The 27,855-nt window shown below is 44.9% G+C and overlaps 1 protein-coding gene across 2 annotated transcripts in view; it reads left to right on the top strand.

Moving 5' to 3' along the window:
- Positions 1-27,855, top strand: part of LOC144595911 (sodium-driven chloride bicarbonate exchanger-like) — a 122,691-nt gene that overhangs the window by 45,727 nt on the left and 49,109 nt on the right. For both annotated transcript variants that reach the window (XM_078403809.1, XM_078403810.1), the window contains exons 3-8: positions 6,862-7,005; positions 7,454-7,592; positions 8,483-8,643; positions 9,844-10,029; positions 15,476-15,526; positions 16,879-16,967. In XM_078403809.1, the coding sequence (XP_078259935.1) occupies positions 6,862-7,005; positions 7,454-7,592; positions 8,483-8,643; positions 9,844-10,029; positions 15,476-15,526; positions 16,879-16,967 (770 nt within the window). The remainder of the gene's footprint in view (positions 1-6,861; positions 7,006-7,453; positions 7,593-8,482; positions 8,644-9,843; positions 10,030-15,475; positions 15,527-16,878; positions 16,968-27,855) is intronic.

Below are 27,855 nucleotides of genomic sequence, written 5' to 3'. Positions count from 1 at the left end.
TTAGCTTGCTACAGGTTTCAATTTGCATGCAGGCTTTGTAATCCATGATTAAAAATTTACAATGCTCTTAATATGGGTTAAAGAAGTGCCAATTTGTAATTGGATTTTATGTCCTGTTGAATTTCAGTTTGGTTGTGTTTCTCAGTAAAACCCATTGTCTTGAAAGAGATCAATTTTCAGCATTTCATTTAATAGAAAGGTTCTGAGTCTATGAACAAATTTGGTTCACTGCTTGAATGTTGACTACTGGCGGCATGGTGATGTAGCTGCCTCACAGCGCCAAAGACCTGGGTTTGATCCTGACTGTGGGTGCTGTCTGGACGGAGTTTGTACGTTCTCTCCGTGAACACGTGGGTTTCTTCCGGATACTGTGGTTTCCTCCCACTCTCAAGACATGCATGTTTGGAGGGTAATTGACCTCTATTTCTTGTCCGTAGTGTGCAGGATAGTACTAGTGTACGTGATCGCTGGTTGGCATGGGCTGAAATACCTGTTTCCACACAGTATCTCTAAACTAAACAAAAAGACTAACAACAATGTTGCAATGTAAATGTAGTTCTGAGATATGTAATTATTTGATAGACACACAAAGCTGGAGTAGCTGGGTCAGACAGCAACTGTGGAGGAAAGGAATAGGTGATATTTCGGGTCGAGACCCTTCAGACTGAGAGTCAGGGGAAAGGGAAACGAGAGATATAGACGGTAATAGGACAAATGAATGAAAGATATACAAAAAGCAACGGTGATTGAGGAAAGGTGGAGCCCACAATAGTCCATTGTTGGTTTTGGGGTGGATAACGAGTTATACAGACAGTGAAACTCAATTGGACAGCAGTGAAACTAGTACAACAACTTGGGTGGGGGAGGGACAGAGAGAGAGAGGGGATGCAAGGTTTACTTGAAGTTAGAGAAATCAATATGCATACCATTGGGTTGTAAGCTGCCCAAGCAAAATATGAGGTGTTGCTCCTTCAATTTGCATTTGGCCTCTCTCTGACAATGGAGGAGGCCCAGGACGGAAAGGAAAGTATGGGAATGGGCAAGGGAGCTAATGTGCTTGGCAACCGGCAGGCCAAGGCAGACTGAGCGAAGGTGTTCAGTAAAACAATCGCCCAGTCTGCGCTTGGTCTTGCTAATGTCTAGGAGTCCACACCTGGAACAGCGGATACAGTAGGTGAGGTTGGAGGAGGTACAAGTAAACCTCTGCCTCACCTGAAAGGATGGCATGGGCAAGCTGGGCCAAAGAACTTGCTTCTGCACTATGACTCTATGACTCGCTGGCAATTACCATTCTCATCCTGTGTGAGATGTGTTGCAAGCCAAAAGAGATTCACAACCAAGTTAGGGCCGATCGTGTGACTTTAGTGCTGAATTTGGGAAAAAATAGATTGCACTAGTTGGTGGCATAGCACTGCACATCTTCATTTCTAGCAAGCTTGCTTCTATCCTGACTTTAGGGTGCAGAATTTGCAAGGGTTCCCAGGATCCTCTCCCTTCTGCTCCCACATCCTGAAGTGGTGCGGGTTTGTTGGTGCATGGCAGGAGAATTGGTCGAAACGATGGGGGTGTTTGATAGAAGAGAACAGATCGCAAGTGTCAAGAGTGTTTTATTGTCATATGTCTCCCAGATAGAGCAATGAGATTCTTACTTGCAGAAGTTGAAAACAGCCTTTGGGGCCAGTATTGAGATGATAGGCTGAATAACCACCCACTATGTTGTAAGAATAAATTTGAGAAATAACACTGAAGCCATCCAAGATCAGGACTTGTCGTAGCATTGAGTATTGAATCTTCTCTAGAATGGACACAAGGAAATGCAGATGCTGATTTGCAACAAAAGATGCAGAGCTTGTATAACTCAGCAGGCCAGGTAGCATCTCTGGGGAAGGGTCCCGACCCGAAATGTCGCCTATTATTTCTCCAGAGATCCTGCCTGATCCACTGAGTTACTCCAGCACTTTGTCTCTCTTACAGATTGATGACATTTTGGATCGTGACTGAGGAAAGGACTCCTTTCTCATGTTCTCCAGAGATGCTGCCTCACCTGCTGAGTTAGTTCTGCACTTCATGTTTTTTCGTTTAATTTAGAGACACAGTGCGGAAACAGGCCCTTCGACCCATTGACGTTGTGCTGACCAGTGATCCCAGTTCACGAGCACCAGCCTGGACACTAGGGCCAATTTATAATCTTTACTGAAGCCATTTAACCTACAAACCTGTACGTCTTTGGAGTGTGGGAGGAAACCGGAGCACCCGGAGAAAACCAATGCAGTCACAAGGGGAACGTGCAAACTCCGTACAGACAGCACCTGTAGTCAGGATCGAACTGTAAGGCAGCAACTCCACTGCTCCACCACTGGGCCGCCAATTTTATTGAATTATCTCTTGTGGCTCTGCACAAAACTACATGACCATGTCCATCTTGTGACTCTACACAAAGCCACATGACAATGATCATGCCCATCTTTAAGAGGACCTATTCGTTCTCTAGCTACCCTTTTACTCTGAATTTTAATCAAGATGCTCTTGATATGTTCCTTCACCTTGCCTTCCTGCTCCATTTCTACAAACTTGCTAGCATTTCCCCATTATAGTGCACGTATATTTCACAGCTGTATAAGCCAGTTTTTCAGCATTTATACAGATAAAGTATTCTCATTAGCATTTGACAAGTGTTAAGGCATTATTACCAATGAACCATGTACTTTAGTTCTTCTTAATGATGTTGAGTTCTTGGGCATTGCACAGATTTTAATTGTGGCTTCCTGCGTTTTAATGAAACAAACAAGAGGAAACGTTTTATTCCACTTTTCGTGCCTGAAGCTGTTATCATTAGCCAGGACTTTGCAGAATATTGTCCATGTTCTTTTTTCCGACAACCAATTGTCCGATTCCAAACTGGTTCAGATCTGCAAGGCGAAATTTGGTACTGCCTCCATTGGTGAGACCATGTGTGATCAAAGGGTTTATGGCCATAGAGTTACACAGCACAGAAACAAGCCTTTAGGCCCAACTCGTTCATGCTGACCAACATGCTCCATCTACACTAGTCCCACCTACAGTGCCCTCCATAATGTTTGGGACAAAGCCCCATCATTTATTTACAGACCCATCCACAATTTGAGATTTGTAATAGAAAAAAAATCACGTGGTTAAAGTGCACATTGTCAGATTTTAATAAAGGTCATTTTTATACATTTTGGTTTCACCAGGTAGAAATTACAGTTGTGTTTAAACATAGTCCCTCAATTTCAGGGCACCATAATGTTTGGGACACAGCAATGTCATGTAAATGAAAGTAGTCATGTTTAGTATTTTTTACATGCAATGACTGCTTGAAGTCTGCGATTCATGGACATCACCAGTTGCTGGGTGTCATCTCTGGTGATGCTGTGCCAGGCCTGTATCGCAGCCATCTTTAGCTTATGCTTGTTTTGGGGGCTAGTCCCCTTCAGTTTTCTCTTCAGCATATAAAAGGCATGCTCAATTGGGTTCAGATCAGGTGATTGACTTGGCCACTCAAGAATTGACATTTTTTAGCTTTGAAATATTCCTTTGTTGCTTTAGCTATATGCTTGGGATCATTGTCTTGGTGTAGAATGAACCGCCGGCCAATGAGTTTTGAGGCATTTGTTTGAACTTGAGCAGATAGGATGTGTCTAGAATTCATTATGCTACTACCATCAGCAGTTGTATCATCAATGAAGTTAAGTGAGCTTGTACCTTCAGCAGCCATACGTGTCCAGACCATAACACCCCCACCACCGTGTTTCACCAAAGTGGTGGTATGCTTTGGATCTTAGGTAATTCCTTCTCTCCTCCATACTTTACTTGCCATCACTCTGATATAAGTTAATCTTTGTCTCATCTGTCCACAAGATCTTTTTCCAGAACTGTGGATGCTATTTGAACTACTTCTTGGCAAACTGTAACCTGGCCATCCTATTTTTGCGGCTAACCAGTGGTTTGCATCTTGCAGTGTATCCTCTGTATTTCCGTTCATGAACTCTTCTGCGGACAGTGGTCTTTGACAAATCCACACCTGACTCCCGAAGAGTGTTTCTGATCTGTCGGACAGGTGTTTAGGGATTTTTCTTTATTATAGAGAGAATTCTTCTGTCATCAGCTGTGGAGGTCTTCCTTGGCCTGCCAGTCCCTTTGCGATTAGTAAGCTCACCAGTGCTCTCTTACTTCTTAATGATGTTCCAAACAGTTGATTTTGGTAAGCCTAAGGTTTGGCTGATGTCTCGAACAGTTTTATTCTTGTTTCTCAGTCTCATAATGGCTTCTTTGACTTTCATTGGCACAACTTTGGTCCTCATGTTGATAAGCAGCAATAAGAGTTTCCAAAGGTGATGGAAAGACTGGAGGAAAGACTAGGTGCTGAGAGGTCTCTTATACCTGCATTAAGGAGGCAATTAAACACACCTGAGCAATTACAAACGCCTGTGGAGGCATGTATCCCAAACATTATGATGCCCTGAAATGGGGGGACTATGTATAGAAAGGCACAAAGTGCTGAAGTAACTCAGCAGGTCAGGCAGCATCTATGGAGAACATGGATAGATGGCGTTTCGTGTCGGGACCCTTCTTCAGGCTGCAGAAACTCAATGCAGGATTTGTGACATGGCACAGTGTCATGTTATTTTCTGTTCGCATGACTAAGTTCTGTGGCGGGTCTAAGAAGCACATTTGATTAGCTTGCTACAGTTTTCAATTTGCATGCTCATTCTCATGTTCTCATGTTCTCCAAAGATGCTGCCTCACCTGCCGAGTTAGTTTTGCACTTAGTGTCTTTTAGTTTAATTTAGAGCAGTGCAGAAACAAGTCCTTCGACCCATTGATGTTGCGCTGACCAGTGATCCCCGTACATGAGCACCAGCCTAGGCACGAGGGCCAATTACTGCTCTCATTTCTACATGGTGAAACCAAAATGTATAAAAATGGCCTTTATTAAAATCTGACAATGTGCACTTTCACCACATGTGATTTTTTTTCTATTACAAATCTCAAATTGTGGAGTACAGAGGCAAATAAATAAATGATGGGTCTTTTGTCCAAAACATTACGGAGGGCACTGTACCTGCATTTTGCCCATATCCCTCTAAATATTTCCTATCCATGTACCTGTCCAAATATCCTTTAGATTATAGTACCTGCCGCAACTACCCCACTCCGGCAGCTCGTTCCATACACCCAGCACACCCTGTGTGGAAAAGGTTGTTGCTCATGTTCCTATTAAATCTTTTCTCCCCTCACCTTAAACCTACGTCCCCTGTTTCTTGATTCCTCTACTCTAGGTAAAATACTCTTGATCTTGTACACCTCTATAAGACCACCCCTCAGCCTCCTGCACTCCAAGGAATAAAGTCCTAACCTGCTCAAACCCTACAGCTCAGGCCCTCGAGTCCTAGCAACATCCTCAAATCTTCTCTGCTCACTTTCTGTATCGAATATGTGCTCCTGTCTAGTAATACTTGTACTGAACTGTATGCAAAAATGAATTTCACTGTACCTCGGTGCATGTGACATATAAAGTATCATTGAACCATCCAGAGATGCTGCCTGTCTGGCTGAGTTACTCCAGCACATTGTGTTCTGTTAACAGTGGAGAACTTGGCTGTATCTATTTGCAAGTCATTATCATCAAGTGGCAGGTCAGGTGGAGGAAGGGTTTATCAAGACATGCACAATTCTGAGCTTTGTCAACAGAAGCAGAGATGATAAAAGAGGAACTTATGATACAACTTTGCAAAGGTTTTGGCCTGTCATCCACTTGGGGAGGTTGGATCCTGACTAAGGCTGTTGGCAGTACAGAGTTGTCCGTTCTCGCTGTGACAGTGTGTGTTTTCTCCCGGTGCTCTGGGTTAGACAATAGACAATAGGTGCAGGAGTAGGCCATTCAGCCCTTCGAGCCAGCACCGCCATTCAATGCGATCATGGCTGATCATTCTCAATCAGTACCCCGTTCCTGCCTTCTCCCCATACCCCCTCACTCCGCTATCCTTAAGGGCTCTATCCAGCTCTCTCTTGAAAGCATCCAATGAACTGGCCTCCACTGCCTTCTGAGGCAGAGAATTCCACACCTTCACCACTCTCTGACTGAAAAAGTTATTCCTCATCTCCGTTCTAAATGGCCTACCCCTTATTCTTAAACTGTGGCCCCTTGTTCTGGACTCCCCCAACATTGGGAACATGTTTCCTGCCTCTAATGTGTCCAATCCCCTAATTATCTTATGTTTCAATAAGATCCCCCCTCATCCTTCTAAATTCCAGTGTATACAAGCCTAATTGCTCCAACCTTTCAACATACGACAGTCCCGCCATTCCGGGAATTAACCTAGTGAACCTACGCTGCACGCCCTCATTCGCCCTCATTCTCCCACATTCCAAAGACAGACAGGTTTGTAGGTTAATTGGCTTCTGTAAATTGCCCCTAGTGTGTAGGATGCAAAATCGAGATGACGTGGAACATGTGTATGCGTGATCGTTGGTCAGCTCGGACTCATTGGGCCGAAAGAGCTGTTTCCACGCTTTATCTCTAAAACTCAAACTCTGTGTTCTGTCCATTTCTTTTTGCAATGTTGTAGGAAGGATGCAAAGGTATGAGTGAGGGTCCAGAAAAGAATTGCAAGAATGATTCATGGGATTAGAGACGATGGGACAGTTTTCTGTGAAGAGAAGGAGATTGAAGTAGTGAGGAAGATCTGATGAAGGTACAAAGTGTGGGAGTAACTCAGTGGTTTAGGGAACATACTGAGAGAAGGTCAGATTGAAGTTCGTGAAATGGTGAGGAATCTGGATGGATCCATTTGGCACCTGCAGTTCCTTCATACACATATTTATTTTCCTTGTCTGCAGGCCATCGGACTTTGTACATCGGAGTTCATGTTCCGCGGGAGAGGCGAAGCCACCGAAGGCACAGACATCGCGGGCACAAACATCGCAAGCGTGACCGAGAGAGAGACTCCAGTAACGAGGATGGGAGGGAGTCTCCAACTTACGGTACGGCATTTTGCTTTCACGTTGAAGGTCCACAGTGCTTCTCTAATCCTGGCCTCTTGTGCATCTGTGGATGTATTGGTTGAAGCAAGGAACGCCCACCGAGCCCATGCCGACAACTGATTACACTGTTATCCCACTAGTTTCCCCTCCCTCCCCCACACCTTCCTATTAAATAGGTTCCTACTAATTTTTTTCCCTGTCCACTTAAGCCTATGTCCTCTGTTTCTTGATTCCCCCACTCTGGGTAAAAGACTGTGCATTCACTCTATCTAATTCCCTCATGATCTTATACACCTTTCTAAGATCACCCCTCAGCCTCCTGTGCTCCAAGGAATAAAGTATAGCCCTCTAGCTCAGCCCCTTCATTCCAAGCACCATCCTCGTAAACCTCTGCACTCTCAATCTAAATCTGGATCCATTTATAAAATGTGTCTACTCTGTGTTTCAGATACTCCGTCCCAGCGTGTGCAGTTTATCCTTGGGATTGAAGATGATGATGAACAACATATCCCCCATGACCTCTTCACTGAACTCGATGAGATCTGCATGCACGATGGTGAAGATACAGAGTGGAAGGAGACAGCGAGGTGTGTTGTGTGTCTGAATACTGATCAGTGGCACAGCGGTAGAGTTGCTGCCTCATAGTGGCAGAGACCTGGTTCGATCCTGACTATGGGTGCTCTCTGTATGGAGTTTGTACGTTCACCCTGTGACCACGTGAGTTTTCTACAGGTGCTCGGGTTTCCTCGCACACTCCAAAGACATACAGGTTTGTAGGTTAATTGGCTTTGGTAAAATTGTAAATTGTCCCTAGTGTGTGGGATAGTACTTGTGTAAGGGGTGATCGCTGGTTGATGTGGACTTGGTGGGCCGAAGGGCCTGTTTCCATGCTGTATCACTAAACAAATGAAGTGTGAAACTCTGCTTCTGATCTTTAAATGTTGTTCTGGGTTTAGCTAATTAAATCACAGATAAGATGACAATGGCGCAGCTGGTAGAGTTGTTAGCTTAGTTCAGTCTAGAGATGCAGCATGGAAACAGGCCCTTTGGCCCACTGAGCCCGCAACGACCAGTGATCACCCGTTCACACTAGTTCCATGTTATCCCACTTTCTCATCCAATCCCTACACACTAGGGGCAATCTACAGAGGGCCAATTAACCTACAAACCTGCACGTCTTTGGGAAGTGGGAGGAAACCCATGCAGTCACGGGAAGAAAGTACAAACTTTCACACCCAGTCTACACCCAAGGTCAGAATGGGACCTGGGTCTCTGGCCAGCGGCTCCACCAGCTGCTCCATTGTGCCGCTCCAAATATAGAATAGTCACGTCTTTGGGATGTGGGAGGAACCGGGAGGAAAACCACTGTCGCTCCAAACCTGTGTACTACATATGGCCCAGGAACCTTTTTTAACACCTGATATACTAACTATTTAAAATGAGTTGATGCATTTAAACTTCTGCCCTGTGAGATTAGATGGCTGAAGTTTGAAGAGGATGTTGAGGACGGTGGAGATCGGTGGAGCAAACCGTATGTCGCCACTCTGTCGTTGCATAGTCTGTTTGAGCTGAGGAGCTGCATTCTCAATGGAACGGTCCTGTTGGACATGAAAGCCAGCACCATCGAAGAAATCGGAGGTACATTAAACGGCAGCGTTGATAATAAGGCAACGGTGGGTCAATAGTGCTTGATTGTCACGTGTGCAAACGCATCGTGAAATTCAGTTGTTTTTTTTGGCTTTCAGTTCAGTAAAGTATTGCCATACCTAAGCACATTCCCTGATTTGCAAATGTACAGAAATAGTCCGCTGAGACCGTGTGCAAGAGACGCCAGGTTTCGGCGCCATTTTCAATGTCTAGTCTGCGCTCTAGGTTTTATGTGCGGAGCCCGATCCAGGCGAGTCCCAGGCTGCTGCAGGGCCTCCAGCCGTCGCCTGTCTTGAACATGTGGATCGTTCAGCGAACCGATGTCCCTCTCCTCACCCGTCCAACTTTGTCCCCAGTCTCCCTTAGTCAACCATGAGGGTATGGAAGGCCAGATCCCAGTTCTCTCTCCTGGTATAGCCAGCTATTAACATGTTGATTATAATTATTAAGCAATTTTGCCATATTCATGAAATTGGAGAATGGGATTATGAATCACAAGCATTGGTATTGGTTTATTACCGTGTTTTGAGATACAGCAACTAAGACGTTGTTTTGCATGGTATCCGGGCACATTATACCACACACAAGGACTTTCAGAGAGTGCAAAAGATAAAATAATCAGACTGCAGAATATCGTGTTAAGCTTCAGAGAAAGCGCAGATGAAAACATGCAAGGGCAGCAATGAGGTGGATTGGGAATTTATCCTTGCCATGTGGGCAGTCAGTTCAAGAGTCTGATAGCAGTGGAGAGGAAGCTGCTTCAACATGGCAGTACATGCTTTTAAGCTTTGGTATCTTCTGCCCCTGTTGAGAAGTGGGAAGAGAGAATGACTGAGAATGGTGTGAGTGGTCCTTGACTCTGACTGCTTTCCTGAGGCAGCGTGAAGTGTACATGGAGTCCATGGGGGTGAGGTGGGGGGGGGGGGGGGGTGGGGAGCACCTTTTTCATGCACAGGGTGATGGGTGTATGTAACTAGCTGCCAGAGGGGGTAATTGAGGCAGGTACAATAACACCTTGTAAAAGACACTTGGATGCATGGATAGGAAGGGTTTAGAGGGATAGATGGACAAAATGTTGGCAAATGGGACTAGTGTGGATGGGACATCTTGAACGGTATGGAGGAGTTGGGCCGAAGGGCTTGTTTCCGTTCTGCATGGCTCAATGACTCTGTTGCAACTCACTTTTCACAGATTTAATCCTGGACCAGCAAATAGCCTCAGGTCTAAGCGATGAGATCCGTCGAAAGGTACACCAAGCTCTCCTGAAGCAACATCATCATCAAAGCCAGAAGAAGTTCAGCAACCGTATTCCTATTGTGAGATCCTTTGCCGATATTGGGAAGAAACATTCTGATCCGCATTCCCTGGATAAAAATGGTGAGATGCCAGCATCTATGCTTAAAATCTGTAAAGGAGAATAAAGTCTGCGATAAAATAAGCAATTTCCTTTGTAATTAGAATTAATATAAATATTGAAGCACAACAAACATTATTTATAATAATTGTAAATGATGGAAGGAATATTACATTTTCATTTAATTTTGTTCAGTTAAAAATATTATTTTTTTCAACACCCATTTGTTTCATCCCATTTTAAATTTTTTTTAGATGTTTGTGCTTTTTACAGTGCTCTTTTCAATCTTTGGGAACAGTAAAGCCAACATGATAATTGTGTGTCTTGAAAAGTTGTCTGACCATTCCCCCCACAGATAAAGACACAAAGTGCTTGAATAACTCAGCGGGTCAGGCAGTATCTCTGGAGAATGTGGACACGTGACCTTTTGGGTCAGGATCCTTCTTCAGACTGCTGCTGCCAGACTCGCCACAGGTGCTGCCTGACCCACTGAGTTCCTCCAGCACTTCAAAGGTATTTATTCACAAAATGCTGGAGTAACTCAGCAGGTCAGGCAGCATCTCAGGAGAGAAGGAATGGGTGACGTTTCGGGTCGAGACCCAACTCCAGCACTTTGTCTTTTGCTCAAGATTCCATGGCGTGCAGTTCCTTGAGTTTGCTTCCGGGCATTTGATGAATGGCAACCGGCAAGGAAATGGAAGATACCTGACACTTGTAGTACATAGGTCAAAGTGCTGAGGACAAGGCTGAATTATAAATGCTTTTAGTTTAGTTTAGAGATACAGCATGGAAACAGGCACTTGGACCCACCAAGTCCACACCGACCAGCGATCACTGCACACTAACACTATCCTACACACAAGGGACAGTTTACAGAAACCAATTAACTTACTGTATGTTTGTGGAGTGTGGTAAGAAACCGGAGCACCTGGAGAAAACGCACACAGAGAACGTCCAACTCCGTCCAGACAGCACCCCTTAGGACCAAGCCCGGGTCACTGGCGCTGTGAGGCAGCAACTGAGCCGCCGGCCGTGTCATCCCTTAGATTTCAGATTCACTGGCTGAACTTTACATTTATTTTTAAAACTTGCATTCATCATTTATCCTGTGCGTAGCATCTTGTGTCATTTTGTGAAAATATATGGAACAGACGGAAGTTGTTCACACCATTGTGTTCATGCTGCATAAATCACAGAGCGATTGAGAAATCCCTTTTTCTGGCACGGTGCAAAGCCTTGCATTTTGCAGCTCATCCCTCAATGCTTCTTTATTGAGGTACAGTAAACTTTGTATTATTTTGCATACAGTTCAGTACATTATCACCATACCTAAATACAATCCCAGATTAGGTACAAAGTGCGTAGAAATAGCCCAAGAGCTACCCAGCAAGGGAGGGCTGCCGAGAAGGATGGGGGGACCCGGCAGGCCGCTGCCTGTGGCCTTGTGTGGCGGGAGGAAGCTGCCTGTGGCCTTGTGTGGCGGCAGGACGCTGCCTGTGGCTATATGTGGCGGCTGGCCTGGTTCGCCACTGCCTGCGGCCATGTGTGGCGACAGGACGCTGCCTGTGGCCATGCGTGGTGGCAGACCCCAGCAGGCTGCTGCCTGTGGCCATGCATGGAGGCAGGCCCCAGCAGGCCGCTGCCTGGGACCATGTGTGGCGGCAGGACGCTGCCTGTGGCCATGCGTGGTGGCAGACCCCAGCAGGCCGCTGCCTGGGACCATGTGTGGCGGCAGGCCCCAGCAGGCCGCTGCCTGTGGCCATGCATGGTGGCAGACCCCAGCAGGCCGCTGCCTGGGACCATGTGTGGCGGCAGGCCCCAGCAGGCCGCTGCCTGGGACCATGTGTGGCGGCAGGACGCTGCCTGTGGCCATGCGTGGCGGCAGGCTCCAGCAGGCCGCTGCCTGTGGCCATGCGTGGTGGAAGACCCCAGCAGGCTGCTGCCTGTGGCCATGCGTGGCGGAAGACCCCAGCAGGCTGCTGCCTGTGGCCATGCGTGGTGGCAGGCCCCAGCAGGCCGCTGCCTGGGACCATGTGTGGCGGCTGGCCTGGTTCGCTGCTGCGAGAGAAGATAAAACTGTTTGATGAACTTTTGTAACTTTGTTGGCACCAGAGACGTGGTGACTCTGTGTACTTTCTAGGTGAGGTCTGTTGTATGACTTTACCTGTTGTATGCAAAAACAAAGCATTTCACTGTACCTAGGTACATGTGACAGTAAAGTATCACTGAATCACTTAGCCCATATATAAGAGTCGCCATGTTTTGGCGCCATTCCACCGTCCCAGCTGGCATTAGAGGTCTGTTGCCTCTGTCGGGATAGTCCAGCGGACCATCTCCCCTCTCCTCGCCCGGCTTCCTTCAGCCTTGGGGGTCGCAGAAGATAAGACCCCTGGTTTGCCTAACTGTCCCTTTGATCTTGCATCCGCTGCCATGAACAACCCCCTTCTACCTTCCTCTCTGGTTCTCCGGGTTTCAGGGGAGAGCAGGGGCTGGGCTCGGCGACTTCCCCTGCCGATGTATGGTTGAGGACAGACACCCCTCAATTCTGTCTCCTTTGTCACTGACTCCACATCTGCCCATCCAGTCTCCCTCGCCTGTATCCACCTATCACTTGCTCGGCTCTGCCCCGGCCTGACCTCTCTTCTCCAGCTCTTTTGAGATACAGCACAGAACCTGGCCCTTTGGCCCACTGAGTCCGTGCCGACCATCGATCACCCATCCACGAGCACTATCCTACAAACTAGGGACAATTTACAGAAGTCAATTAACCTACAAACCTGTACAACTTTGAAGTGTGAGAGGAAACCGGAGCTCCTGAAGAACACCCACGTGGTCCCAGGTGAGATAACCTCTGTACAGACAGTACCCATAGTCAGGATCAATCATGTGTCACTGGCGCTGTAAGGCAGCAACTCTACCACTGTGCCACTGTGCTGCTTTTCTCCCCACCACCACCACCACCACCACCACTACTACAGTCAGCTCATCAAGAACTAATCCTGGCACCAGCCAAACGATGCAAGTTTCAGCCTCAACTGAGAGGAGCAAGATTTAATAGAAACCAGAGGGGCACCTTTTTCACTCGGAGGGTGGTGGGTATATGGAATGAGCTGCTAGAGTGGTAGTCCAGGGAGGTACTAAGACAGCATTTAAAAGGCAATTGGACAGGTACATGGATAGGAAAGATTGAAAGGGATGTGGGCCAACCACGGGCAGGTGGGACTAGTGTAGATGGGGCATGTTGGTCGGCATAGAGTCAAAGCATATTTTTTTGTCATATGTCTTGAAATGGAACAATGAAATTCTTACTTGCAGCACAACAGATATATAACCATATCACTCCGCAAAACCCATAATAAACGTAAACAAGTTCAGTATGTGTGTGTGTATATATATATATATATATATATATATATATATATATATATATATATATAAAAAACAAACAGACAAATAAATAGCAACAGTAGTGCAATGTCAAAAATAATGTGCCCATGCCTCTATAGTTCGGAGCCTATTTGGAGGTTGTAATGTTTAATAGCCTGATGGTAGTAGGGAAAAAGCTGCTCTTGATCCTGGACGTTAGTTTTCGTGCTTCTATACCTTCTTCCCGATGGCAGGAGTGAAATGAGAGCGTGATCAGGGTGGTGTGCGTCTCTGATGATGCTGGCTGCCTTTTTGAGGCAGCGACTCTTGTGGATCAATGGTGGGGAGGTCAGTACCCACGATGGACTGGGCAGTGTCTCCTTTGTGCCTGGGTGTTTCAGGTGCCGAACCAGGCTGTGATGCAACCAGTCAATATGTTCTCCACTGTACATCTCACCACAGCTGTGTTAAAATGATTTTCTTTCTCTGACTCTAATCCTTACATGTATTTACTCAAATATACATCCTTTAGTTGCCCTCTCTGCTTGGAGTTTTAAGTCCCATCCATTTACTCTCTGTCATGATTTAATTTTCCATATGCTTCATTCTGCAAAAAGTAACCCAAGCTATGTCAAATATAACTCAAAACCAAAAGTTCTTCACTGACCAAAAACTCTCAAATCTTCATCACATTCTCCTTATAATACATTGGCCAAAGAGGCTATGCTATTTGATTGATTGAAAGATGCAGCATTTAAATAGGCCTTTCAGTTCACGCCGACCTTCGATCACCCGTTCACACTAGTTCTACGTTATCCCACTTTCTCATCCACTCCTGACACAATAGGGGCAATATTTGCAGAGGATAATCCATATCCCTCCATTCCATGCATATCCATGTGCCTATCCAAAAGTCTCTTGAGCACCACTATCATATCTGCATCTACCACCAGCCCTGGCAGTGCGTTCCAGGCACCCACCACCCTCTGTGTAAAAAAAATAAAAATTTTGCCCCACACATCTTTATACTTTGCCCCTCTCACTTAAAGCTGTTCCCTCTATTATTTGATATTTCTGCCTGGGGAAAATGATTCTGACTGCCTACCCTATCTATGGCTCTCGTAATTGTACATCGTTCTATCAATCTATAGAACTACGCAATGAATCCACAATAATTCACTATCAAGCCAATTGATTGAATGACAGATACATCATGGAAACAGGCCCTTCAGCCCACCAAGTCCACACCAACCATCGATCACCTGTTCACACAAGTTGTATGTTATCGCACTTTCTCATCCACTCCCTACACACAAGGGGCAATTTTCAGAAGCCAATTAACCTACAAACCTGCATGTCTGGGATATGCGAGGGAATTGGAGCACATGTAGGAGGCTTACTATATTGTTCTCTAATGATTTGGCTGTTTCATTACTCCAAGCCTGGAAAGGGAATTCCATTTTTCTCCTCAACCATCTTATCTTCCAGGGTAGTAACCTTAAGTGATCATTGTCAGTGTCAATTCTACTTCAGTTTTTATTTCCTTTAATTCCCGCAGGTAAGTTTTATTAGGAAACATTTGCATTTGTTTTGAATGCTGACCATCGATCACCCAAGTTATCCCTTTTTCACATCCACTGTGAGGGTGGACACACACTAGGGGCAATCTTACAGAGGACTAATTAACCGAGAAACCTGCATGTCTTTGGGAATGTGGGAGGAGACCGGAGCACCTAGAGGAAACCCATGCAGTCACAGGGAGAACGTGCGTATTCCACACAGAAAGCACCCGAGGCCAGGATTGAACCAGGATCTCTACCAGCTGCGCCATCGTGCCACACTGGACTGTCCATATTTTCTTCTTAACCTTTGCAAAGTTCTGCTCAATTCCTATCCTTCCCAGAAGTTTGTTTAATACTTTGTGTCCTCTAATTTCATAATTTGTATTGCATTTTCTGCACTATAAATGTGTCTTGCATCTTTTATTGTTCATGTCCTCATTAGTCCTTATGAGTTCTGTGCCTTGTTTCCATCTTTATACCTACTTCTAACAGGCCCAACTCTTTCTGCTCTCTCACTTGTTTCTTTATGGCCTATCGAAAGCTGGTGGGAAGACCTCGAGACACGCTGAAACCTCTCCACAAAGACCTTCAGGTGATTGATTGCTTATTCCCATCACATTTACACATTACTGACACAGTCATAGAGTCATTCAGCACGGAAACATTCCCTTCGGCCCAACTTGCCCACACCGACCAACATGCCCCGTCTACACTAGTCCCATCTGCCTCCTTTTGGCTCGTATCCCTCCCATCCTGTCCTATCCATGGTACCTGTCCAAGTGTCATGTTCATAAGATCATAGATCATAGGAGCAGAATTAGACCATTTGGCCCATCAAATCCACTCCACCTTTCAATCATGGCTGATCTATCTTTCCCTCTCCACCCCATTCTCCTGCCTCCTCCCCATAATCTTTGATCAAAAGACACCCTCAAGATGTATTTTAAATGTTATAGTATCTGCCTCAGCTACCTCCTCTGGCAGCTGATTCCATATACCCACCACCCTCTGTGAAAATGTTGCCCCTCAGGTTCCTATTAAATCTTTTCCTTCACACCTTAAACCTATGTCTGGTTCTTGATTCCCCTACTCTGGGTAAAAGATCCTATCTATTCCCCTCATGATCTTATACACCCCTACAAGGTCACCCCTCAGCCTCCTGCACTCCAAGGAATAAAGTCCTAGCCTGCCCTACTCTCCCTATAGCTCAGGCCCTGAAGCCCTGGCAACATCCTTGCAAATCTTCTCTGGACTCTTTCCAGCTTAATGATGTAGCCTTCCCATATCAGTATAGTAAGGGGTAATTTGCAGCAGCCAATTAACCTGCTATTATGTCTTTGGGATGTGGGAGGAAATTGAAATGCTTAGTAGATATACACACACGTCATGGTGAGAATGCAAATTCCACACAGGCAGTGTTTGAGGTCAAGATCAAACCCCTGTTCTTGGAGCCCAGAGGTAGCCTCTCAAGAAATAAATGGCCTTTTAATTTAAGGGTATTTAAAATTACATTACGACAATGCAATCATTGTTTTCTAATCATGTGTGTTTTGTTTAATGAACATTTTTGGTAAGATAATAAATTTAGACATATGCAATTTTATTGAAGCCAGTTAACCTACAAACCCACACGTCTTTGGGATGTGGGAGGAAACCCACGCGGTCACAGCGAGAATGTGCAAACTCTGTACAGACAGTATCGAAGGTTAGGATTGAACCTTGGTCTCTGGCGCTGTAAGGCAGCAACTCTACTGCTGTGTCACTGCTGCCCCAAATTGTATCACAGAAGCACTGACTGTTGTGAATGATTGATTGTGAGGTATTGAAGCTAGCTTATTGCAATGAGTTATTTAGTTCTGGATATATACATTTTTTGGAATGCTTTGAAACTGATTTTAAAGATTCTGTATCTCTGGAGGACTCTAATCCTTTCCTGTGCATCAGGTCAAATGATCTCTCCACAATCCGCTCCCGCTCATTTGGAAGGCAAAACGGACGTCAGCCGAGAGAACAGCACGGTTGATTTTAGTAAGGTGAGTCACGCCGTGTCTGGCTAACGACCTTAAACAAAAGAAACGTGGTTTTCAACTGAAACATACAAATTCACTTGCGTTGTATAGTTACGTTATGAATTCATACTTTCCCACTGTTCTTACAAAAGCATGGAACACAGCACAGGCCTTTCTGTCCACAGGCGAGTGTGGTAGGGCAGAGGGATCTAGGAGTGCAGGCACAAAGTTTGTTGAAAGTGGCATCATAGGTAGATAGGGTGGTCAAACAGGCTTGATTGTAATCATGAATAGTCTTTCCACTGACTGGACAGCATGTAACAGAAAGGCTTTTCACTGTACCTTGGTACATGTGACAATAAACTAAACTAATGATAGTCACAAAGTGTTGGAGTAACTCAGTGGATCAGCAGCATCTCTGGAGTAAAAGGATGGGTGACGTTTCATATCAGGATTGGGTCTGAAGAAGGGTCCCGACCTGAAATGTCACCCATCCTTTTCCTCCAGAGATGCTGTCTGACCCACCGACTTACTCCAGCACTTTGGTATAAACCAGCATCTGCATTTTTTTTGTATTTAAACTAAACTAATCCTTATATGCCTCTACATGATCCATATCCCTCCATTCCCCGCAAGCTGAGCACCACTGACAAGGCATTTGTTTCAAATAGTGCAGGTCCATGTGCACCGGTCATGACAGCGGCTGGTCCTTGTCCCGCCCCACCGGATGTCAGGGAAGCTCGAACGTGTGGAGTGCCTTGCTGCTGAGCAAACCCCTGCTCAGCTGGATGTACTCGTAAGGCCTCTTGTTACATGGCGTTACATGTACACCGTCAATAAGATAGCAAATCGCACTGCTTTTGCACACTGTCTTAATTTGTATATCCCAATTGAAAATTTCTACATCAGATTTCTCATGCAGTGCCATTATAGCACATGTCTCATTCCCAAATAAACGTTCACTTCTGATAAATTAATAATTTATGGCCAAGTAATTAAGTTTACTGTAATCATTTGAATTTCAAATGCAGTTGAGGTACATTTTTCCACATATGCCCAAAATAAAAACACTGCCCTGATGTGAAATGCAATGTGCTGGAGTAACTCAGCTGGTCAGGCAGCAACTCTGGAGAAAATGGTTAGATGATGTTCTGAGAAGAAGGATCCTGACCCAAAATGCTGCCTGTCCATGTTTCCCATAACATTGAAACAAGGAACTGCAGATGTTGGTTTACAGAACAAAGCCACAGAGTGCTGGAGTAACTGAACGGGTCAGGCAGCATCTCTGGAGAACATGGATAGGTGACATTTCAAGTCTTGACCCAAAGGTCTGACCTGAAGCATCACCTATCAGTGTTCTCCGGAGATGCTGCCTGACTCATTCAGTTACTCCAACACTTTCTGCTTTACTCAAGATTCCAGCATCTGCCGTTGCTGAGTTACTGAGCTGCGGGCATTAAATTATTTTTCTCAGCTTAATGGAGCAAGAATTAAATGTGAAAAGCACTATCCATATCGTGAACAAACACTAGACTGATTTGTTGTATTTGATCGGGAAGCATTCGTTATTTTGCACAGAGTGTACATTTATGGAGATTAACGTATGGAACTGAACTTTTTAACCAAATATTATTCTCAAGGTTTAGCAAATTTGATTTTAAAATGCGCAATGCAATCACAATTGAAGTAAAAAGAGCCGTTAGCAAATGTGACTTTCAAGTCAACCCATGTTAAGAAGCTTCGAAACAGGCTTATTTTAATCCCCTTTTATGTTTGCTGATACAATAAACCAAAGCATTACATTCTTTACTGGATTCTGTTCAACTCGTGGCCTAGGTAGTGAATGAGATATAATTGCTAAGTGCTTTGAATAAGTACAATTCACTGCAAGCCAAACTAGGTCTGGGTGACAATAGTAAATACTATTTCATGTGGGGCATCTGTTAAAGTGGATATTTTTTCTTTCTCACTTGTTTTATTTCCTCCTCTGCTATCATTATTACTTGGGTGTGAAGTTGGGCAGGTGGTTTATACTTGTTAAGATTAAGGGGTACAACAAATCAGTCATAAGATCTAGGAGCAGAATTAGGCCATTCAGCCCATCAAGTCTACTCCACCATTCAATCATGGCTGATCTCTTTCCCTCTCAACCCCATTCCCCTGCCTTCTCCCCATAATCCCTGACACCGTTAGTAATCAAGAATCTGTTGATCTCTGCCTTAAAAATATCCATTGACTTGGCCTCCACAGTCGTCTGCGGCAATGAATTCCACAGATTCACCACCTTCTGACTAAAGACTAAAGAAGTCTACTCTTAAACTGCATTCTTATTAAAATGGGACAGTACAGCACAAGAACAGGCCTTTCGGCCCACCATGTCCATGCTGGATATGATGCCAAGACCATTATTTGTCTACCTTGACGTAACCCTTACCCCTCCATTCCCTGCATGTCCATGTGCCTATCCAAAACTATCTTAAATGCCACAATCTTATCTGCCTCCACTATCACCCCTGGCAGTGCATTCCAGACACCCACCACCCTCCACGTAAAAAGAAAACTAACCCCACACATCTCCTTTAAAATTTGTCCCTCTCACCTTAAAGCTAGTATTTGATTTTTCTATCATGGGAGAAAAAATGTCTGACTGTCTACCCTATCTATTGCCTCTCATAATTTATATGCTTTTATCAGGTCTCCCCGCAAACTCTGGCGTTCCAGGGAAAACAGTCCAAGTCTGTCCAACCTCTTCCTCTAGCTAATGGGCCCTAATCAAAGCTTCATTCTGGTAAACCTCCTCTGCACCCTCTCCAAAGCCTCCACATCTTTCCTGTAATGGTGCAACCAGAACCGCATCCAAATGCAGCCTAAACAAAGTCTGACAGAGTCTGTAACCTGGTTGCCATTGACCGGGGCCCCCTCCACCGGCGGAGGGCGACAGCGCGGTCGTGACAGCGACTACTCCTTGTCCCACCCCACCGGGTGTCAGGGAAGCTCGAACGTGTGGAGTACTCGCGGCTGAGCAAACCCCTGCTCAGCTGGATGTACTCGTCGGACCCAGGCTCCGAAATCCTTCTCGGAAGCCGGCCCCACACAACATGAGCCACCTTTCTTCGACACCCTTCATCTCCCTCCGAGATGCAGGGAAGCATCTCCTGTACGGGCTCCTCCTCCACACCCTGCACTTCCTCGCCCTGCTCCACCGTCCAGACACTAAGTGGCGGTCGGTGTTGCCTTTTGCTCATGAGAGGGCCCCCAAGTGGTGGTCCCTCTATGCAGGGATTCTCACCCTCTACATCAGGGACCTGGGGTGGAGGGTACTGCACCGAGGAGTCCCCTGCAACCTGTTTCTCTCGCGGTTCACAGACTTGCCAGCCGCCTGCCATTTTTGCGGGCTGGATGAGTCTGTGTTCCGCGTGTACATGGAGTGCGTGAGGTTGCAGCCCCTGTTCCAATACCTAAAGGGGCTGCTACTTGTCTTTTGGCTGAACTTCACACCTGCCATTCTCATCTTTGGACACCCTGTGCGTAGGGGAAAGGGTCAGCTGAAGTTGTCCTGGGTGGGTTGCTTCTCGGCCTGGCCAAGCTGGCCGTCCGCAAGTCATGGCGCCAGGAGGAAGAGGGCTCTGCCCGACCTGGCTGCCTGCCTGCCCGCCCCTTTTCCGGGGTTACGTCCGTGCCCGGGTGGTACTTGAGAGGAACTATGCGCTGTCATCGGGCACCCTGAGGGATTTCTGGGACTGCCGGGCACCGTGCGGGGTGGAAGTCATCCTCGATGGGGATTGTAATATCGTTATATAGTAGTTCATTTAGTATATTTGTTTGATTCGTATTATGGTGGTGGGTTTTGTTTTGTTTTATTGTGTACTGTAAATATTATTTTAAATAATTGATTAATTTTTTTTTGATTTAAAAAAAAAAGAGCTGCAATATGACTTCCTGACTCACTACGCAATGCTCCGTATATCTTCATTTCTGAATACATGTTGGTACAATGCATAGACAATTATTTCCCTCCAGTAATAGCTTCACTTGCAAACTTGCTTGTCGGGACAAAATTGTAACTAGATTCATATTTGCAATGTTTCACTGGAATATCAGTGACTGAGGGGAGACCTGATAGAAGTACATAAAATTATGAGACGTGTGGACAGGTTAGAGAGCCGAAACCTTTTTCCCAGAATGAAAATGTCGAAGGTTTAAGGGCACGTGTTTAAGGAGAGAGGGGCAAAGTTTAAAGGAGATGCGCGGGGCAAGTTTTCTTTTACACGGAGAGAGAGATGGGTGCGTGGAACTCACTGCTAGGGGTGGTGGTGAAGGCAGATACGATAATGGCGTTTACGAGGCTTTTAGATAGTCACATGGATATGTAGGGAATGGAGGGATATGGATCATGTGCAGGCAAATGAGATTGGTTTAGCTTGGCATCATGTTCGGCATGGGCATTGTGGGCTGAACGGCCTTTTCCTGTGCTGAACTCTTTACTTTAGACTTTAGAGATACAGTGCGGTCACAGGATCTTTGGCTCACTGAGTCTGCACCGACCAGCGATCACCCCATACGCCATCTTACACACTAGGGATAATTTACAATTTTACCGAAGCCAATTAACCTACAAACCTGCACGTGTTTGGAGTGTGGGAGGAAACCGGAGCACCTGGAGAAAACCCATGCGGTCATGAGAAGAACGTAACTAAATCTTAAAAAAAAAATCTAAACGTGCAAACTCCGTGCAGACAGCACCTGTCGTCAGGATTGAACCCGAGTCTCTGGTGCTATGAGGCAGCAACTCTACCACTGTGCCACTGTGCTGCCCCAAACATTGTGTGTCTGTGCCCTGCCTTACCTTACCTGGTGTAGAAGTCCACATCCATTGGTGTTTGTTATCCCTACTTGCTGGTGGTTTCTCCACTTTGCAATTCCTTAAAGTTCTATCCTCCTTACATTTCAGTCCTCCACAGTTTATTGTCAGTTTATTGTTCATAGGTTTATGTGTCATAGGAGCAGAATTGGGCCATTCAACCCTTCGTGTCTACTCTGCCATTCAATTATGGCTGATCTATCTTTCCCTCACAACCCCATTCTCCCGCCTTCTCCCCATAACCGTTGACACCTGTAGTAATCAATAACTTGTCAATCTCCGATTTAAAAATACCCATTGACTTGGTCTCCACCGATGTCTGTGACAATGAATCCCACCTATTCACCATCCTCTGGCTAAAGAAATTCCTCCTCATTTCCTTTCTAAAGGTAAGTCCTTTTATTCTGAAGAAGGGTCCCAACTCGAAACGTCACCCATCCACATCCTTCAGAGATGCTGCCTGACCCGCTGAGTTACTCCAGCACATTGTCTTTTTTTTGTAAGCTAGCATCCGCAGTTCCTTGTGTGTGCAACTGAATGGCTTCCGTTCGTACAGTTATTTTGCAAATTAAATTGAGCTCAATTATTTGAAGAATTAATTTTGAAAACTAATTAGAGCCTTTGCACCCAACTGTTTAAATTAACTATAACAACTAAAATTATTTTCCTTTGGATGCAAGAGGAGATATCAGAATTTTCTTTACTGCTAATTGTCAAAAATATCATGGGATTATGATTTTAAATTTGCATTTCTCAGAATTGGATTGCACAATAAAATTAATTCACAATTTGTTGGAGTAATAATCTTTTATCACTCTCGCAGAGCTTTTTTGTTAATTAGACAATCTAACAATCGAATGCTCAAATTTTCTTAAGTATTATAATGAATGAAAGCATCTGTTTATTATTAAAATAATATAAGGAAAGATTGTGTAGAAAGGAACTGCAGATTCTGTTTTTTTATCGTCCTATCTGAAGAAGGGCCCTGACTGAAATGTCACTTCCGAGTAAAAAAACTTGACCCGCACCATGCTTTAAACGCTTTTGAGATACAGCGTGGAAACTGGCCGTTTGGCCCACCGAGTCCACACCAAACAATGATCACCTGTACACTAGGAGTATCGTACACATTAGGGGCAATTTACAATTTACAGAAGCCAGTTAATCTACAAACCTCTGGAGAAAAAGGATGGGTGACTTTTCGGGTCAGGAACCTTGTTCTGAAGAAGGGTCCGGACTCAAAATGTCACCCATCCTTTATCCCCAGAGATGCTGCCTGACCCGCTGACTTACTTCAGCACTAGGTGTCTAAGGAGAGATTGTGCAGGCTTTAACTTTATTCCTTGGAATGCAGGAGAGTGAGGGGTGATCTTAGAGAGGTGTATAAAATCATGAGGGGAATAGATAGGGTGAGTGCACACCAGTCTTTTACCCAAGGTCGGGGAATCAAGGACCAGAGGACATATGTTTGAGATGAGAGGAGAGTTTTGATAGGAACCTGAGGGGCAACTTTTTTACACAACGGGTGGTAGGTACATGGAATGAGCTGCCAGAGGATGTAGTTGAGGCAGGTGCTATCACAACCTTTAAAAAATCATCCCCTAGCTAACAATGATCTATTCTACATTTTCCTTGTCCTTCGTCCCCATTGATGTCTCGTTTTCACACCTTACATTCTTTCTCTCTGTCTCCCTCTCCCCTGACTATCAGCCTGAAGAAAGGTCTCGAGCTGAAACGTCACCCATTCCTTCCATCCATTTTGTGTCAAACTAAACTAAACTCCTCAGAAATTTGAGATGATTCCATATGCACCGAATACTCTCTTGAACTTCTATAGTGCACAGTAAAGGCATTTCGACTGGTTGCATCACAGTCTGGTTCTGTAATTCGGAAAGAAGGAAATTACAAAGAGTGATGAACACTACCTGGTCTGTCACGGGTAGTGACCTCCCCACCATCGAAGGGATCTACAGAGAGTGGTGGACACTGCCCAGTCCATCATGGGTACTGACCACCCCACCATCGAAGGGATCTACAGAGAGTGGTGGACACTGCCCAGTCCATCATGGGTACTGACCACCCCACCATCGAAGGAGGTGCTGCCTGAAAAAGACAGCCAATATCATCAAAGACCCTCTCCACCTTGAGACCCTCTCATCTCACTGCTATCAGTGGGAAGGAGGTACAGGAGCCTGAAAACCATGACCTCCAGGTCTTCCCAGCAACTATCAGGCCCTTGAACCACTGTGTGTAATCCAAACCACAAGCATACCTCAGTAGTAAACCAAAATGTACTTTGTTTTACTTTCAGTTCAGTTTATTGTCATGTGTACCAAGGTACAGTGAAAGGCTTTTTGTCACGTGTAGTCCAGTCAAAGAAAAGACTACACAAGATTACAATCAAGCTGCCCACAGTGTACGGATAAAGGGTACAACACTTAGTGCAAGATAAAGTCCAATTAAAGGCTTTCCAATGAGGTATATGGGATATTGGGACCACACTAGCTGGTGAGAGGATGGTTCAGTTGCCTGATAACATCAGGGTTTTCCCTACAATGGTTGACCAATGTCTTTTAGCACATTCTTGGTCCGGTTTACTGAGAATAACTGATAATTTCATAGACATATAGTCATACAACATTTTCATTGAGTCGTACAGCATAGAAACAGCCCATTTGGCCGAACCTTCCCACACCAGCCAACATGTCCCATCTACACTAGTCCCACCTGCCCACATTTGGCCCATATCTCTCTAAACCTGTCTTATCCATGTACCAGTCTAAATGTTTCGTAAGTGTTGCAAAAGTACCTGATGTAACTACCTCCAGCTGCTCGTTACATACACCCACTGCCCGCTGTGTAAATAAAGTTGCCCCTCAGATTCCTATTAACTTTTTCCCCTTCACCTTAAATCCATGTCCTCTTGATTTCCCCTACTCTGGGCAAAAGATTCTCCTACTCTGGGCATTTTGGTGGCAAAAACAAGGAGGCGGATTATTATCTCAATGGAGTTACGTTAGGTAAGGGGGAGGTCCAGTGAGACCTGGGTGTCCTTGCACACCAGTCACTGAAAGTTGGCGTGCAGGTACAGCAGGCAGTGAATAAAGCTAATGGAATGTTGGCCTTCATAACAAGAGGATTTCAGTATAGAAGTAAAGAGGTTCTTCTGCAGTTGTATAGGGCCCTGGTAAGACCACATCTGGAGTATTGTGTACAGTTTTGGACTCCTAATTTGAGGAAGGACATCCTTGTAAGTGAGGCAGTGCAGCGTAGGTTCACGAGATTGATCCCTGGGATGGTGGAACTGGCATATGAGGAAAGATTGAAAAGACTAGGCTTGTATTCAGGAGTTTAGAAGGATGAGAGGGGATCTTATAGAAACATATAAAATTATAAAAGGACTGGACAAGCTAGATGCAGGAAAAATGTTCCCAATGTTGGGCGAGTCCAGAACCAGGGGCCACAGTCTTAGAATAAAGGGGAGGCCATTTAAAATTGAGGTGAGAAAAAACTTTTTCACCCAGAGAGTTGTGAATTTGTGGAATTCTCTGCCACAGAGGGCAGTAGAAGCCAAATCACTGGATGGATTTACGAGAGAGTTAGATAGAGCTCTAGGGGCTAGTGGAATCAAAGGATATGGGGAGAAGGCAGGCACGGGGGTATTGATTGGAGACGATCAGCCATGATCACAATGAATGGCGGTGCTGGGTCGAATGGCCTCCTCCTGCACCTTGTTTCTATAAAACTGGGCATTTACCCGATCCATTCCTCTCAAAATTTTGTACACCTCTATCAGATTGCTCCTCACCCTCTTGCGCTCCAAGGAATAAACCTCTCCCTATAGCTGAGGCCCTCAAGTCCTGGCAACATCCTCGTAAATCTTCTCTGCACCCTTTCCAGCTTGACCACATCTTTCGTATAACATGATGACCAAAACTGCACACAGTACTCTAAATGTGGCCTCACCAATATCTTATATAACAACATGACCTTCCAACTTTCATACTCAATAAATGTAATTTATTGTATATTTATTTGATGTTGCATCTAATGTGACTGTGAAGCTGCAGCAAGTTAAAATTTCATTGTTCTGGTTCAGAAACATAGCGTGGAAACAGGTCCTTCGGCCCACCGAGACCACGCCGATTAGCGATCGCCCCGGACACTACTGTAGTTCTATCCTACACACTTGGGCCAATTTACAGAAACCAATCAACCTAGAAACCCTCACGTCTTTGGGATGTGGGAAGAAACCGGAGCACCCAGAGAAAACCCATGTGCTCACAAGGGGAACGTACAAACTCCTTACAGACTGCACCTGAGGTCAGGATTGAACCCGGGTCTCTGGCGCTGTGAGGCAGCAACTCTACCGCTGTGCCAATGAGCTGCCCCCTATTAAGTACAGATGACAAATAAACATGTTTAATCTCTCTGAAATCATGTGCATGTGGAGCAACCTTTTATATTTATCATATATCATTCATGCATTTGAGCAGAGCTGTAACTATTATTTGTACACCTGGGAAACTATATCTAGAAGCATAGCTTAATTTCTTTTGTCTTTTAAAAGAATGCAGAAAATGCAAATTCCCATAAGCTGATTAATAGAGTAAGGATTGAATATTTCAATTTATTGTAAAAGGAACTGTAAAAGATTTGAGCTGATGGTTCAGTTAATCAGGAGGGATGTTTGGCTTGAGTGAATGCAGCTTAGAGTTGCAATGGCTGCCTCTATGCTAATTCAGTGTAAACCTTTCACTATTGCAGTTGCCAGCACGGCTAATGTAATGTTCTCTTTGCTGTGACTGCCACCTTATGTTGCTGTTTTGACGCATTGCAGCAGATTGTGAGATTGAAACAGCATATAAATCAAGCAGCATTTATGTGAATCCATATTATGTAAGGACAAGAGGAGCTGCAGTTATCTGAAAACCCCTCACCCTGGAGAATGTGAGGTTTCTAGATGCTTCCTGCAGTGTTTTATTTTGCAGCTGACACATATTTAAGGTAGCTAATCACTTTCATAATAAAACTAAGACGGCGACATGCCATTTAGTTGAGAGATTGAAGACGTGATGCTAAAAACAATCAGGATGTTTCTGCTCTGTAAGGGATGACATCAAGGATACTAATTCCACTGATTGAATACATTGAAACATGGATGATGGACATGAAAGAAGAAGATCAAATTATTCCTGCACATCAAATTATATATTTGTTCAGTGTTCTACGAATTTCAGTTTGAGTTCTGGGAACTACCAGATGGAAATGTACAAGACATGTTTTTAAGGTGCAAGGGCAGAATTTAAAGGAGAGTTTTAAAGGGAAGCGAAGCAGTGGAGTTTCTGCCTTACATCCCCAGAGACCCAGGTTCGATCCTGACCACGGGTGCTGTCTGTATGGAATTTGTACATTCTCCCTGTTACAACGTGGGTTTTCTCCGTGTGCACCGGTTTCCTCCCACATTCCAAAAACATGCAGATTTGTAGGTTAGAAACAAAGAACTGTAGAAGCTGGTTTAAACCAAAGATAGGCACAAAGTGCTGGATTAACTCAGCGGGTCAGGCAACATCTCTGGTGAAAAAGGATGGGTGACGTTTTGGTTTGGGACCCTTCACCAAAACAAGGGTCCGGACCCAAAAAAACATCAAACATCCATTTTCTCCAGGGATTTGTAGGTTAATTGGCTTCTGTAAATTGTCTGAGTGTGTAGGTTGGTGCTAATGTATGGGGTGATCTCTGGTCGACGTTTCTGCATTGTATCTCTAAAGTTTAAAGGAGATGTGCGGGTCAAGTTTTTTTTAAACAGCGGGTTGTGAGTACCTGGAACACACTGAGGCAGTGGAGGCAGATTATGATAGTGGCATTTAAGAGGCTTTTGGATATATTTTAGATATGTTCGGCACAGAAATTGTGGGGAGAAGGGCCCACAAGAAAAGTTCTTGTGCTGCACTGTTCTATGTTCTAACTAGCTATATAATCATCCATTAAGTTCTGAACCTTTAAGTAAGTGGATTTTAATATTTGATGCATAGAATTTAATGATCTTGC

This window comes from Rhinoraja longicauda, chromosome 8 (assembly GCF_053455715.1).
Source record: "Rhinoraja longicauda isolate Sanriku21f chromosome 8, sRhiLon1.1, whole genome shotgun sequence".
NCBI classification, from domain to species: Eukaryota; Metazoa; Chordata; class Chondrichthyes; order Rajiformes; family Arhynchobatidae; genus Rhinoraja; species Rhinoraja longicauda.
Note: the sequence above shows the minus strand (reverse complement) of the source record. Positions and strands in the feature narration are given on the sequence as shown.